This window comes from Pagrus major, chromosome 10 (assembly GCF_040436345.1).
Source record: "Pagrus major chromosome 10, Pma_NU_1.0".
Taxonomy (NCBI): domain Eukaryota; kingdom Metazoa; phylum Chordata; class Actinopteri; order Spariformes; family Sparidae; genus Pagrus; species Pagrus major.
In genome coordinates, this window is record NC_133224.1 from 19,881,341 (window position 1) to 19,897,514 (window position 16,174).

Sequence of the window (16,174 nt, forward strand, 5' to 3'; positions counted from 1 at the left end):
GTAGGTTATTATATAACAACAATCCTATTATTCATACCATGATTTGTATCTGGAAACAAATCAAATCCAGTTATAATCTTAAATCCATATCCTCTGCATTACCCATAGATAGAAACCCCTCTTTTGCCCCATCTGGTTTGGGTGGGGCCTTTTCTAAGTGGAATCAGAAAGATATTAAATGTGTTAGAGATCTGTATATACAAGGTGTATTTGCCTCGTTTTCTCAAATACAGCAGAAATTTGGATTGGGAAATAATAATTTCTTTCAATATATGCAAATCAGGGACTACATACGTAGACATTTGGAGGATTTTCAGACCGAATCAAATTCATTAATAGATGACTGTTTAAAATTGCCAATAAATGAACCAAAGTTGATAACACGTATCTATAATACTCTCCTGTCATTAATGCTGCATTCCAGTTACATGGGAGACCACTCGCCCGAGTTGCGAAGTGGGAAATCTCGCAGCTGTCTCGCGACATTTCACGAGGCACGCCCCCTTTTGGTCGGAATATCTACTGTCTGACTCGGTGCTCCTGCGAGTACACCGAGTTGAGCGAGGATAGACAAACGACTCGTCAAACAAAGAAACAAGCCAGGAAATGACGTCACGTTCTCGCGTAAGAGCAACTCGGGCGAGTGGTCTCCCATGTAACTGGAATGCAGCATAAGTCCCCCCCCTGCCCACACGCATAGACGCAAATGGGAGAAAGAATTTGGCAAACCGATCACAGATGATCTATGGGACAGAGCCCTTGAGAAGATCAACACCTGTTCACACAGTGCAAGACATTGTCTCATTCAATTTAAAATTATACACATGCTGCACTTCTCAAAGGAAAAATTACATAATATATATCCAGAAGTATCACCTATATGTGATAAATGCAAATCTTCCATTGTAAAAAATGATTCTTACATTATGGAAGAGTGTAAATTCACCAACATCTAAGATGTGGCTAGAGGAATCAACTAATACACTCCATCTGGAAAGAATAAGATTTGTTCTGAAAGACACACTCCAACATTTTGACGCAACTTGGCAACCTCTTATACAGTACCTTGCTAATACGAACCCAACTCAACAATCGGTCTCCTATGCATAGCAGGGTTCTCGTGATATTTTCCATGTGGGTCTTCACCAGGGGGTGGGGGGTGTTTTTTGTCAACCTGTTATGTTCTGTTTCTGTTGTCTCTGTTTACGTGTTCTGTAATTATTATGTCTGTATGATTGTATTATAAATGCCCACTAAAAATACATGGGAAAAAAAAAAAAAAAGATGAGTGGAAAAATGAAATCTGTTAAAATCCCATGGAGAATATCTGGCAATTTCAAACAAGCTCAGCTATTTGGTAAGACGTTTGCAAATGTACATAATGGAAGCCACTTAGATGAAATCCATAAACAGAAAATAATGATGTTACAAAGAAGACGGATGGTAATGGATCATGTCTTGATATGGATATTACATTACATGAGTTGAAAATGGCATCAGAGAGAAGTGGATATACAGCTCCAGGACAAGATCAAGATCAAGAACTATGCTATGCTATGTTCAGACAACTCCCAGATGAAGTGCTGGAAATTATACTAAACCTGGTTAATAAGATATGGAGGGAAGGTGTAATGCCTAACAGCTGGAAAAATGCTCTGATACTGCCATTTGCTAAGCCTGGTAAAGACCCAACCGACGCAGGAAATTACAGACCTGTAGCATTAACGTCTCACATGAGTAAATGGATGGAAAAGGTCATTGTTTATAGACTGACATACTATTTAGAACAAAGAGGCCTGCTAAGCACATATCAAAGTGGTTTTCGTAAAGCAGGGGTGGGGAACGTCCGGCCTCCGGGCCGTATACGGCCCGCGAGGCCATTTCAACTGGCCCGCAATGCAATACAATTTTTATATTTTATATCTTCATATATGCATACATGAATTAAAAAAAATCAGGAAAAAAAATATATCGCCCGTCATTAGTTTTCCGAGAGAGAGTCCTATGTCCGAGTCAACGTCAGGGTCAGTGAATACAGCATGTGATGTACGTACCACTGCATTGGGTCGGAGTGACTGACACATGACAAGTACCGACACAGACAAGTGATGCATCATGGAGACTGTCAAGAAAAGGAAGGTGGACGCAGAATGCCGCGTATTTCAGGAAAAATGGACAGATGACTTTTTCTTTGTTGAAGTGAAAGGCAAGCCAGTGTGCCTAGTTTGTGGCGAGGCGCTTGCGGTGATGAAAAAGGCCAATGTCGAGCGCCATTACAGCTCGAAACACGCTAAACTCGACGAGTTGAAAGGACAAATGCGTTTGGATAAAATTAACGCTCTTCGTCGGAGTTTGGGTGCTCAACAAGCAGCTTTCACACGGCCACAGACTGACAGAGAGAATATTACGCGTGCAAGTTTTGTGGTGAGTGAACTGATAGCCACGAAGCTGAAACCTCACGCTGAAGGAGAGTTCGTGAAGGAGTGCCTCGTAGCCGCCGCGGAGCTGCTCGCGCCCGACAAAGTGAAATTATTTCAAAGCGTCAGTTTGTCCCGGAGAACCGTTTCAGAAAGGATTACTGATATGGCGCAAGATATTGAAAAAACACTCAAGAACACTGCAAGAGACTTTGAGTATTTTTCTCTGGCCTGTGACGAGACAACAGACATCACACACACAGCGCAGCTTGCCATTTTTCTGCGTGGGATTACGTCTGAGTTTGAAACAAAGGAGGAGTTGCTGTCTTTGCAAGCCATGCATGGCACTACTAAAGGTGAGGATTTGTTCAATCAAGTTATTGTGGCCATGAACAATTTTGAACTGCCATTTGAGAAGTTGAGCGGCATCGCCACTGACGGAGCTCCCGCAATGGTTGGCGCGCAAAAAGGATTGACTGCTTTAGTCAAAAAAGAAATGAGCCGACTGAGTCTGGATCCAAGTGATTTAGTTGTATGCCACTGTATCATACATCAAGAGAGTTTGTGTGCACATTCCCTGAAGCTTAACAATGTGATGAAAACAGTTGTGTCCACCATAAACTTCATTAAAAGCAGAGGGCTGAACAACCGCCAGTTCAAGGAGTTACTCAGCGAGCTTGAGTCAGAGTACGGTGATCTGGTTTATCATTGTGAAGTGCGATGGCTGAGTCGTGCAAATATGCTCGCACGGTTTTATACACTGCGGGAAGAAGTCAGATGCTTCATGGAGATGAAGGGTAAACCTGTCATGGAGCTCAGTGATGGCAAGTTCCTCCGTGATCTGGCCTTCATGGTGGACATCAGCAAGCACCTGTCAGAGCTAAACATCAAACTGCAAGGTCCCAACCAGCTCATCAGCTCTCTGCTTTCAAATGTGAAATCATTTGAAGTGAAGTTAAGGCTGTGGCAAGGACAGCTGGAAAGGGGAAACACTGTGCACTTTCCCACCCTACAAGAACAAAAGCCTGATGTTACGACTGAATATGCTGGTGAGTGTGCAAAACTCATCCAGGCATTTGATGAGAGGTTTCATGATGTGAAAAATATACAAAAGGAACTCGACGTGTTTGCGACACCATTTAATGTGCAACCGTCTGATGTGCCAGACAACCTCCAAATGGAAATAATTGATCTGCAAAACAACAAACGAGCTCAAAGCCAAGTACCACAACCTTTCTCTGCTGGACTTTTACAAACTGTATGTTCGTGCTGAGGATTTTCCCATCCTGAGGAGACATGCCCTGAAGTTTGCATCTCTGTTTGGGACAACGTATCGCTGTGAACAGTTCTTTTCAAAACTGACTCTTGCAAAGACTCGCTTCCGCTCAAGACTGACTGACTCAAACTTGGAAAACCAGCTTCGAGTAGCATCATCATCACTGCCAGCTGACATCAGACGCCTTGCTAGAGAAAAACAGTTCCAGCCATCACATTAGGTGAGTCTAGAAATGCAGCAAACATGAGGCTTAGTAACACAGCAGTTATAGACTTTTTTTGTCTTTTTTTTCATCTTTAGTTATATGTTCATAATGGTATGGCCCTCTGAGGACTTTGGAAAAATTGAAATGGCCCTTGATGTGAAAAAGGTTCCCCACCCCTGTCGTAAAGGAAGATCTACGGTAGATGCAGGGCTCCAGACTAATGTTTTTTTTCTAGGAGCACAGTGGCCCCTAACTGAAAATTTTAGGAGCACAATCACAAAATTTAGGGGCGCACACCGTAAATCAACATGCAAAGCAACTATTCACATTTCCTCTCATTTTTACTGTATTACTGATAATACTTTGTCTTGTTTTAAATTCTCTGTCACATTTTATTGTGAACTTTTTAAGAAGCAACATAAGAGAAATAAAGTATACAGACAGTACCATTACTGTCATTAAAGTACAATATTAACAAACATACATTCATTCATACAACATTCTGCGATTGTTCCAATAAATTGTGCGCATGCTGTGTCATTATTATATGTTGAGTTCAGTTTCAAGCCGTTCTTTCTTTGCAGGTCGAGTTGGCCTTTATATTTGGTAAAGGGTAGTTCTTCCTTGGCAATGAAAAAGGCTGTGTTAAACTTAAATATTAATTCGGCCTCCTCAGCGAACTGAGTAACAGCCTCTTGCCTTCTAAATGCAACTGACAGTGGAGTTGCATTTTCATTGGAGTACAGGTCACAGCATATTTTATGCCTTAGACTAGCACTGTGTTTGACCAATGTGTTATGTTTTAACTGTGTAGTGCCAGCATTACCTGCAAATTTCGTGTTCCCCGGGTGCGGGTATCGACTGCAAAATTTGCAGTTCATGGAATTCGTCTCTCTGAGATACCTTAACCACTCAAATACCTTAACCAGCCATTCTTCATGAAAACAGTATTTTCTGCCCTTTTTCACCACACTTGTGTCTTCAGACTCTGACTCATCCTCTGAGTTAGGATTTGACTCTGGCACACTACTAGGCTTATCGGGGAGAAAACAAGCGTCAAGAGTTCGTTTCACCATTGTTCGCTGAAAGTGAAATCTTCTCCTTCCGCGCTCGGAACAACTTTAGGACCCTCCCCCTCCACACATTAGCCACTTACAGTGCCATTCCCCATTCCCCAGTCCCCATTCCCTCCCCCTCTCACACACATTGGCCTGCCACCTGTAATTCCAGATTCCAGATTCTTTGATTCGCCCCTTCCAAGTACTGGTACTACTAAAAAAACACTGGCAAATTCACTGGTCGCACATGTGTGACTAAATGTAAAATTTAGTGTCTCAAATTTTGGTCACAAAATGCGACCATTTGGTCGCAGTCTAGAGCCCTGAGATGCTTTAGTTAAAGTTAGTAATGAGGCAGAAGAAGCTGTTACAATGAAAGAGATCATGGCTGTAGTCTACTTTGACATTGAGAAAGCGTATGACTCAATGTGGAGAGAAGGACTCCTGATTAAAATACATAAAATGGGTGTCGGTGGTCGGCTGTAACTAGGTTCTAGATTTCCTATCTAACCGGACATTCTGTGTTAAAGTTGGAGATGCTGTGTCAGAAGAGTTTGATATAGTAAATGGTATTCCTCAAGGTAGTGCGATAAGCCCTGTTCTGTTTAACATTATGATAAATGATATTTTTGTGAATGTTGGTGGAGATATTGGGTCATCACTTTATGCGCATTTATGACGTGATTAATTGCATTCAGGAAAATATACAAAAGGTTGAAAGATGGTCTTATGACTGGGGATTCAAGATGTCAGTTACACAATCATGTTACATGATCTTTACCAGGAAGAGAAAGGTAGATCATGTGCAGCTTAACTTATATGGGCAAAATATATTAGGATTGTGGTTTGATGAGAAATGTATATGGAGGAACCATGTTAAACAGACTGAGACAAAGTGCAAAGAAGTTCATGAGATCAGTATCTGGTTATGAATGGGGAGCAGATAAGCAATCACTGTTGGATATTTATAGAGCTTTAATACAGCCATGTATGGACTATGGATGTATGGTATACGGAGCAGCAGCAAAGAGCATCTTGGAAAAACTAGACTGAATTCAGTTTAGAGCTCTAAGACTCAGTATTGGTGCAGTTAAAACAACTCCTATGAACGCACTACTGGTGGAAGCTAATGAACTACCATTACATCCAAGACGTACAAAGTTGGCATTGGCTTATTGGGTTAAGTTAAAGGGATCCGGAGAGGAACAACCTGCAACTAAGGTAATAAGTGATTGCTGGAAGTACTAACAGCAGCTTAAAGGTAAAGGATTTGGATGCCATTGTTACGGCTCCAGACGTATTTTGCATTTGTGTTGTGCTATTAATTTGTGTGTTTAGGTTCCAAATCGAGTGAGAGCTCCTGTCCTCCCTCCAAAGCTAATCTCTACTCATCAGGTCCCGCATTGCAATGGCCAAGAGCAAGTGACGTAGCAGCTGGGGATTGGCTGGTACTGGAGAGCGGGGATATTTAAAACGGTTCCACCCAGAAGATGCCGAGGATCTCTACCAGCGAACAGCATCCTCCTCGCTCGTGCCTTACTTGTATTTGTGCTTGATAAATTAGTGTTTAGTTAAGTGCTAGAGGGCTCTGTGTTTGTTTTTCTTTTTGTTCCTTTTCGTTCATAGGGTTTATTTAGATTACCGATCAGAAGTTTAGATTGGGTTTTTGTTTGTTATTTTGGCCTGAGCTCACCCTGGACAGAGGCTCCACCACTGTATACATTTTCACTCACACTCTGTATAATTGTTTTTTGTTAATAAATTATGATTGTTGTAAATACATTGTTTTGTCATTCGTTTTATGTCACGCTTTTGACATAAACCTAGGCCGAGCGTAACAGGCATATTAATTCAGTGGCAGAAGAATATGGTATAAATAAATTAGAGTATGTCCAAATGTTGTTTGGGGTAATGTTCCTCCATTGATATTTCCAGTACCCAATGTTGACTTACAACTTGTAGACCAGAAGCGTGAATGGATTGAAAGAAATGAGGGTAATATTAGACTCTTGGTTAAAAAATATTTGCAAAAGAATTATTATAACTTCATACCAATATTAACTGATGGATACAAACAGCCAGAGAGTGGACATGTGAGAACAGGACAGGAGTGTGTTACAATGATACAGAGAACAAAGGCTAATCATCACATCACAGAACCTGGAATTAGACAGTGTTGAGGACATTTACTTGTATGTTTTAGTTCAAATAAGTGTAGTTGCTGATCAATGGACTTACGGAAGGGTCTAGGATGCAGAGCTGAAACTATTAAGAATTTGACAGAAGGTAAATCAACAACCCTGTATGATAAGAGATGAATCAATTACAGTGACTAGTTTAAAGGATCATAGTATTGATCTTTAAAGTTTTATAGGATATTAAACTGGATATCTTTTGGATTTGAACTGTTGGTCTGATCTTGAAGATGGGAATCACAAGGGGCATTTAAAATGTAATCAGCACATTGAGGGATAAAAAACAATATTTGTTGATTATATAAATTGCTGATAGCATGTCTGAACGTCTGCTAAAAGGTTTCATTACCACATTTAATCAGCTTCTGTATACCAACTTTATTTTCTCAGCTTCCTCTTTTGACCCGAGCTGCTGAGCACATATATCCACTGAGAAACATGACAGAGCCACGGACTGCAATTTGGAGCGGATAACATTCAGTGTGGTGGCTGTATGTTTATCATTGAACTGTGTTGGAGTGCTCCAGTTTGAACCTTAGTTGACTGATTATATTATGCTCTTTTGTCGTGTGTTTCATTAGCAAATTGTAACCGTTGTTCTTTTTCACCTTGCATGTCTTGAAGCAACAGTGGTGTGCCAGGTAAAACCTCAATGTCATTTAATAATTGTAGACATGGTTATGCCAAATCTAAATGTACAAGTGTCTTTAATTTTAAGGCCTTAAGGTTCTGTGCAAGTGTTTACAGTTTCATGTTCGTATGTTTTTAAAGATACAAATAATCTGAAAAACTGAGGTATACTAAGTTTATATTTCATGCCCATGTTGTTGTGGCAAATGTCCACTAGATGTCAGTAGTCTATTTAATTTGGATTCAAATCCTTGAACCACCAGTGGTGTTTATGTTCAAAATGAATATGTAATGGACAGCTATCAGAAGGACGATGTATTTGATTTGACAACAATAGAATCTGCAGGAATGTATCTTTAACTATCACCACCCAGCAAACATTTCCTCGACCTGGGTCGAGATGGAGACGTCCAATCTACGTCGCGTCACGTCGTGACCTTAATTCGACAGTTTTTCAACATGATAAAATAACATCTGAGTAAATATGACATACATAATGAGTCATTTTAGATCGGATTAATTGGTTAAATACTGCCAGCAAACATTTTCTCAATCCGCGTCCAGATGACGACATCCATCAGACGTTGCGTCACGACGTGACTTTATTTAGACTTTTTTTCGACATGATAACATTAGGGGGGATACGATCTCACATAACACATATTTAACTAAAAAAACACTGCCAAGAATGATTTCCTCTATCTACTGCTGTCTAGTGCTGTGTGGAGATGAAGACATCCAGTCAACGTCCAGTCATGTCAGGACGTAGATTCCACCTCTGATTAATGTTGGGCAGGCGGGTTGATATGACGTCTATCTGAGGGGTGAGATGACCGGCGGATGACGACGTCATTTCAACGGCGTTTAGACGGCATCGGTTTACGTTGTTAAAAACTATTCAAAATGATGGAAATATGTTTGTGAATGGGAGAAAACAATGTAGTACCATCAAGTGTATTGGCGGGGTGGGCTTAAATGTTTGTTATTCTAGCATCCATCAAGGAACTATTTTCCTCGCGTAGTGAACGCACCTGGTTTCAGCTGCGGTGCGGCGGCAGAAGAAGTTTGGAGTCGGCGAGGAGAAGACACAGACGCGTGTGAAAGGTGAGCTTCGAAAAATAGTGTAATTTAAAATGAAAATGTGCTTGGTAAGACATTATACGTTCATGAGTTACATGTTAAAGTTCTGATTTTGTTGCTGCATCGTGTAATGTTACAGATATCTGCTGCATGTTATTCGTAACCGAGCGGCGGCTAACAGTAAGCTAGCAGGCGAAATAGCAAGGCCTACCCTGATACATCGAGTGTAGCATCGATGATATGGAAGTCTGCACGGGTCGACACGCCCCCATGAGTTGACTGAGCTAATTAAAAAAATAATAACAACCAGTTCTTCTCAGAAACATGCAGAGGGGCAGAGCAGCCTTGATTCTTTCTTGACTCAGAATACAGTTTTTCTTTAAAGGAAAGCTTTCATTGTGTGTTTTCTTCATATTGCATTGCAGTAGCCTATTTAAAGTGATCATAAACAACTAATCAATAGGTACTGTTTGCTAATAAAGGAGTGATAATAATACAGTAAATGCTTTGAATGTCTTAGATATAGCTGTGCAGTATTCTTAGTAGACCGGATAGCAGCAGATGATAGAAGGGTCATTAACCAGAAGAGACAGGAGACTTTTATTTTTTAGAGACTTGAGACTTGACTTGAACTCGTGACCAAAGACTTGAGACTTGATGAAGTTTCACCCCACAAAGACTTGAGACTTGACTTGGACTTGCAAAAAAAGACTTGTGAACATCTCTGAGTAACAGAATACAGAATAGAATGAATGTTTTGTTTGTTAGTTTTGCAATGTTAAGGTTTCCCAATTTGGAATGTTTTGATTATTTAATAAGATTACAATTTATTTGGCTTTGGCTTCTTTTCAAAGCATGTATTGCTATAAAATACTGTTATCTCAATGAAAAGTGCTGAAACTGATGTATATGTAACGAAAAGAGGCAACTTATTATTTGGCCGGTAAAAAATGTACTTGGCCGGTAGATTTTTTCATCTACCAGTCCCCTTGGCAGGTGAGCCAAAAAGTTAGTTTACAGCCCTGCTCACATATACAGAAAAAAAAAATGAAAACAGGGCCCAGGTTGAAATAAACTGAAGTTGCCCTTCAACTTTCAAGTGAGGCCCTGTCTTGGTCATTGGTGTTACAGCGATTAATGCAAACAAACCCATTTTTGTTTATTTTATTTAATTCGAGATTGATCCTGCAAAGCAAATTCAGTTCCCAAAGACAGTACAGCAGTTTGAAAAGGTCTATGAACTTTTAATGTGCAGCTCTAAATAAAAACTTATCTGGGTTTGGTCTTAACTCTCCTGTCGGCCTTCTGGGTCAAATTGAACCAATCTGTCCACTTCCTCCATCCTTCCTTCTTTCCACAATCTTTTTCCCTTCCTTCCTTCCCTATTTCCTTCCTTCTTCTTCCTCCTCTATTGATCCAATTGACCCTCCATTTTTCTTCCCTCCCCCTCTCCCTTCCTTCCTTCCCTTCTTTCCTCCCATCTTTCCCTTTATCTTTCATCCTTCTTTCCCTTCGTCATTCCTTCTTTCCTGTAGATGCTTCCGCATGTATGTGTGTGAGTTCAATGACCATACATCATCTCCAAAGAGTGTATTTTTATTGTAGCTCCGAGAGCATGGAGTGGCAGACTTACTTTTAGCCTAGCAGGCATAAACAACTGAACCCAAACATCCACAAATACACACAGGCGGCGCGACCCCTACTGGGCACAACAGGGATCATCATGAATGATCTACATTTTCCCTTTGTACTTCCTTCCTTGACCCAGGTGGACAACAGGATGGTTAAAGAGGAACTCTTAAGGATTCCATCCTCAAACCTGCTCCATGTGTCCCTTAGCTCCAGAGTCCTAATGCTGGTTAAATCAATGACTTGTAACTAATGCCTATAGGCTTTATAAGGAACCATCAGAAGATTCAGGCTACTGTGTGGGTCTAAGAAGTGGTTATGTCATTACTCTTTCAAATCCCAGGACAAAGTCTTACTGTAATTTATAAAGTGCATTTTACATCTGAATAGGTGCTCTATAATTTTTTTTTTCTTGTGTCCTCTCTCCAGCTGCTGTGAAAAGATGGAGCATTAAGGCCACAGATGTGGAAATAGAGAATGCAATGATGAATCATCTAAAGCATGCGCCAGCCAGAAGCGGGGGGAAGGAGCAGATCCTCGTCGCTGACTGTTAAGCCTCCTTGGCTATGACCTGACAAAAAATTTGTTCTCTAATAAATATATTTGTTTTACTTGTTTATATGTTTTCAATATAACCAGTTGAATAGATCTTGTCCTGAATGCTTTCCTTTTATTATTCTACCTATTAGTCCATGCACCACTTGTATTTTACAGTATAGCCTAGGTGAACATCACAAGGATATTTTAAACCTTCAGGTTTATTTGCTATCAAAGTTTCCGTCAGGTTCACTTTTCCAAAAATGCTGATGTGATTTGATGTCTTTGACTTTTTGAAGTCAATGCAGCTTGAGATTTTTTTTTTTTGCTAAAATTGAGAAGTTTGTTCAAGTATGTGTAGATTAGAGCATTGAGAATTACACATAGGATATGCAGCACAAGATCTGTGCTTTTCATAGAATTTCTAGATATGATAATGCCAGTTATAGACACCTTTTGAAATGCAATTACATGTGTAGACAAAAAGGTTGAAATGTAAGCTATATTGCAATTCGAAACGACAAAAGTTGAAATGTTGATGTAAAAATTATGCCGTCTAATAGCCGTCGAAAAGACGTCGGTCATGGCACCGACGTCTGAAAAACTTAAATTTCAGCACCTCATATCGACGTGGACTCGACCTCCAAGATCGACGTGTAGTAGACAAGACGTCACGTAGAGACGTTGAAAAGTCGTCTATACGGCGTAATATTGATATGGGTTGTAATAGCCTGCTTTGTAAACCGTAGATATGTCGTCTAAACAACGTTGAAACAGCGTGAACTTATGCCGTCTATGAGCCGTCGAAATGACGTCGGTCATGGCACCGACGTCAGGAAAACTTTCATTTAAGCACCTCAAATAGACGTAGAATCAACCTGTTAGATCGACGTTAATTAGACGTGAGATAGACGTCATGAAGTAGCCTGCTCTGTGAGACGTTGATAAGTCGTCTAAACGACGTTGAAACAACGTAAAATGATGCCGTCTATTAGCCATCGAAATGACGTCAGTCATAACACCGACGTCAGAAAAACTTTAATTTGAGCACCTCAGATCGACGTCGAATCAACCTGCCTGACCGACGTTAATTAGACGTGAAATAGACGTCAAAATGTTTGCTGGGCAATGCATCGAGGTGAGGAACATTTGATCAGGATGTTATTTGAATGACATTAAGACCAGTAAGGTCTGTGACAGCAGCTTGTATTCAGCATCTGAACTGCAGAAGCTTGTTAACTCCACTGATTTGAACAAGACAAACACAATGAATGAAATTGACAGACCCCCCCTTGTTGTGTTTCCAACTATCCTTTCTTGATCCAAGAATAATATTTTGTATTGAAATAGCAAATTATACAGTGACGGGACAAAACACGAAAACAACAGGAAAGAAAACATGTACAAACAACCTTAAAAACATCGCGGATCACAGGTATATCCATGGACACCACGGAAAATATGTGTTTGGGCGGTCCAGGTCATGAAACTAAACATTGTGATTAATATCAGATGGACTGATGCTGGCTGAAATAATACATCTCATTAATGAGGAAACCATTACATTACCTGCACTATAAGAAACGTTATAAGTGCGTCTCTCCGTGAACAGAACCGTGCACAATTACGCACACGGCACATTTTAGTTCTGTGGTATAATTAAAAGAAATAAAGATAGTGGAATTTTTGGCATCAATTCATCTGACGTCTCTACAGCTGTTAAACCAGACGGACAGCTGATCCAGCTGTGATCAGCTGCAGCCGTCATCAGAAACGGGCGTCGCTTCACATGACGCCACAGAGGAAAGGTGGTCTAATTTCTCTTAAAACAGATTTCCTTGGTCCTCTCCTCTCGTGGTTTCCTTGTAAAGTGACAAAGTAATACTTTGTCACTTCTATGTTTCACTGACCGCAGCATTTAATTCGGAGACTACTAAAATGATTCTCTCTATGTATGTAGGCTAATAAACCACCATTCAGTACTTAGTAACATGCCTGTCCTTGTCTGCTGAACTTGTAAAAGGCTACAGGTCCAGATTTCAGTTTTCGATTTTAGCTGTGCATGCTCTCAGGAAGAGCAGCTGTTCAAAGGACTTTGCATCGCATTTTATGTGGTCCACAGTACCAGACTGTACATCTTAGTTTAAACCAGAATAACCACTTTGCGGCTGGATGCTTCCACGCACCAATCAAGTTGCACTTTACATCCGTGTCTTACGAGACTGATAAGTAGTGAGAACTTTGACAAAATTTGAGAAAAAAAATGTAGTAAGTGTAATTCTTAGCATGATGGAAGTGATCACTATATTGACAGTGAGAAACATGCAGTGCAACAAAAATCACTGAGAGAAACAAAAAAATGGAAAAAGTCAGGGGCGGAGCTGGCGTGTCGATCTGATGGTGTTTACAGTCTGACAGCTAAACAGATCCTTCACTCATCAAATAAAAGAGAAATGACCCACAAAGCAACGTTACAGGACCAAACAACAGTAATGTGGTAACTGATAGTGTCTTTGGTAACTCATAAGAGGAAAACAATACTCACATTTCTGCCATCTGTCCCCGGCAATAAGCTTTAACTGAGTTAAAGCTTATTGAGTTAAAACTGAGTTAAAGCTTATTGCCGGGGACAGACGCTGTTTTTTAGGCAGAAATGTGACGAAGAGTCGGTAGGACAGACAGGATGACAGACAGGATGACAGACACTTCTCCACTATAACTGCGGTAGGCTATTTTTTTCCTCATTTAAGTTGCCAAAGACACGACCAGTTAACACGTTACTGTTTGGTCCTGTAACGTTGCTTTGCGGGTCATTTCTCTTTTATGTGATGAGTGAAGGACCTGTTTAGTTATCAGACAGTGAACACCATCAGATCGACACGCCCCGCTCCGCGCCTCCAGCTGATCCATTCACACAGACGCCGGCTCATCTCTGAGCCTCTGATACTAGAAATCGGTTAAAACACTGAAGTTGCTGCATGCCAAGTTTGAATAAGAGTGGAAGCCCTGAACGCCCTACAGTAGACTACTACTGTATATTATCTACATAATAATAGTCTGTTCACATCCTCCCATCAGACACATGACAGAAAAATCACTGAAAACAAACATGTATAAACTCACTTGTACAAGAGATGGGCCAGTGATGAAATTCTCTTCTTGTATTCAGGAGTTTCTTCTTTCCAGCTTTGCATCGGAACAATGTGTCCTGCAGATGGAGCACTGCACATGCTACTGCAGTCCCGCAATGCGGACTGCTCTTTTTATAGGGATGGGTGAAGATTCTTTCACTTTCGGTTTCCATCAACAGTTGAACGATCATGTGCTTTCTCGGAAATGAAAGTTCAGCTTCCAGGAATTATCCCCATAAGACCTGCTGCAACTTTTCTCACATGGCATATTACACAGTACAAAGTTGGTTCCCTGCTGTGATGCAGAATTCAGTTCATCAATTAGTTTGAAATACATAATGTTTATTAGAATCACACATTTTCCTGATAAGGTCAGGTATAAAAGGACCTCTGCCTGGCTGCTCCTGTCAGAGATTGTGTAAGCCCACTGGAAGGAAGATGTGCACAATGTAAAACACAAAACAACTGACTTGGTTGTGCTGCAGGTGGATAAATGCTGTGGAACAGATGATGGACAGCAGCACAAGAACAGGTGCGCACTGTGGAAATGAGACTCTGGGAAGAGAGTGGAAAGACTCACAGCCTTAAATGTAGAAATCAAAAGGGAGGAAAAACTGATCTCTAGTAAATTAGGACATTAAAAGGCACGGCCATCTTTCTACCCGCAATGTTTGCCAGGAGGACAAATTGCTACAGATGATCTGACATGTCTGATCAGATCCATGTGAACCCTTTTGTACTCACTCCTGAAGGTAAGGGGGCAGTGAGGGCTTGGGAAGTAAACCTCACCACAACACAGCTACAATGACACCCCTGGAGGTGAGAACAGAAACAAAGGTATTTAGTTTGCTCTGTTCTTTTTCCTTGTCTATTTTATAAGCTAACACTGGAGGGCGCTATTGTGACAGATTCACTGCGGTCTGCCCACTCTGAGGAAAATGGATGTGTGAAGAAAAATACCAAACTGGGTGGCAGGACAGAGACAGACAGAACATCTGGAAGAGGATCAAAACTGTACATTTTTAAGTGTAAGAATCAAACAGACAAAATATTTGTAAATATTAAGTTTCTTGTTTGTTTTCCTTTTTTCTTTTTTTTTTCTTTTTGAGGGAATGAATGAAATGCTTTTTTGTGACAACAAAAGACAACAGGTGCAGTTTGCCAAAAAATGGCCACTAGCGTGAGGTTTGAAATTCATTAGTGAGTAAAAGAAAATACTTGCTGCAGATCACTTTTCATGCCATTAGAAATTACTTTTATTAGACTTTGTCTGAGCATCCTGTAGCACCATGATTCTGAACCAAGAAAGTGACTGTAGCAGACATTCATCTCCACTGCTGATGGCCTAAATGCTGTGGTTAGCATTCGCTAGTTTCCAATGAATATTACATTTTCTGATTAGAACACTAAAGCTAAAGTCTGTGGTGTCATTGCTCTTTGTTCTGGGGTGGAGAAATATCAACTACTCGGTGGCTTTGGGAGATTTTTTTAAGCTTTGGCACACTTTTATTTTGAAATATATCTTGATCCAACTATACTCCTGATGAATCTACTGCTTGATCTGTGTGACTTCAGAGTATTTATGGAAACATCTCAGAGACTAAGAGCACTGATAAAAGCCAACCTTTAGCAGCTAACTAATGTTAAGATGGTGGAGGGAACTGGCCAGTGATTCATGGTCAGGATTTCTAAACTCAGACACTAAACACAAGTGCAGTCAATTAAATGTTAGCTCACCTCACATGTAGCAGTGTTTACATGTAGCCACTTAATCACATGTGGGACAGACACGAGGGCTTTGATACCATAAGATGCCTCACATCCTCAGAGAGTAATGAGATCACACAGATGCTCTGACTTTTCCCTTCCACACACTGTGTTGCATTGTGGTTATGGAGGTTGTGTCCACCTCACAGTGATGTGATGTAGCAGTGAAGAGTTTCATGTTTCGAGTCTAAAGATGGATTAAATGTTGAGTAAATCTGAAATGTCCTGCACACTTTCAGACTCTGAGCA

At 40.6% G+C, this 16,174-nt stretch overlaps 1 protein-coding gene across 1 annotated transcript; it reads left to right on the forward strand.

The window, feature by feature from the left end:
• Window positions 1-2,115: 2,115 nt before the first annotated feature.
• On the forward strand, window positions 2,116-11,044 carry LOC141003373 (general transcription factor II-I repeat domain-containing protein 2A-like). The gene is made up of 3 exons (XM_073474697.1): window positions 2,116-3,466; window positions 8,823-8,885; window positions 10,920-11,044. Exons 1-3 carry the CDS (start codon window positions 2,116-2,118, stop codon window positions 11,042-11,044), a joined length of 1,539 nt encoding a protein of 512 aa, XP_073330798.1.
• The last annotated feature ends 5,130 nt before the right edge of the window (window positions 11,045-16,174 follow it).

Bases quoted from the DNA above. Each gene is read 5' to 3' on its own strand.
- LOC141003373 (XM_073474697.1), top strand. From the start codon at position 2,116: ATGGAGACTGTCAAGAAAAGGAAGGTGGACGCAGAATGCCGCGTATTT. The intron at 3,467-8,822 runs GTGAGTGTGCAA...ACCTGGTTTCAG, and splicing joins TGTTACGACTGAATATGCTG to CTGCGGTGCGGCGGCAGAAG. The intron at 8,886-10,919 runs GTGAGCTTCGAA...TCCTCTCTCCAG, and splicing joins GACACAGACGCGTGTGAAAG to CTGCTGTGAAAAGATGGAGC.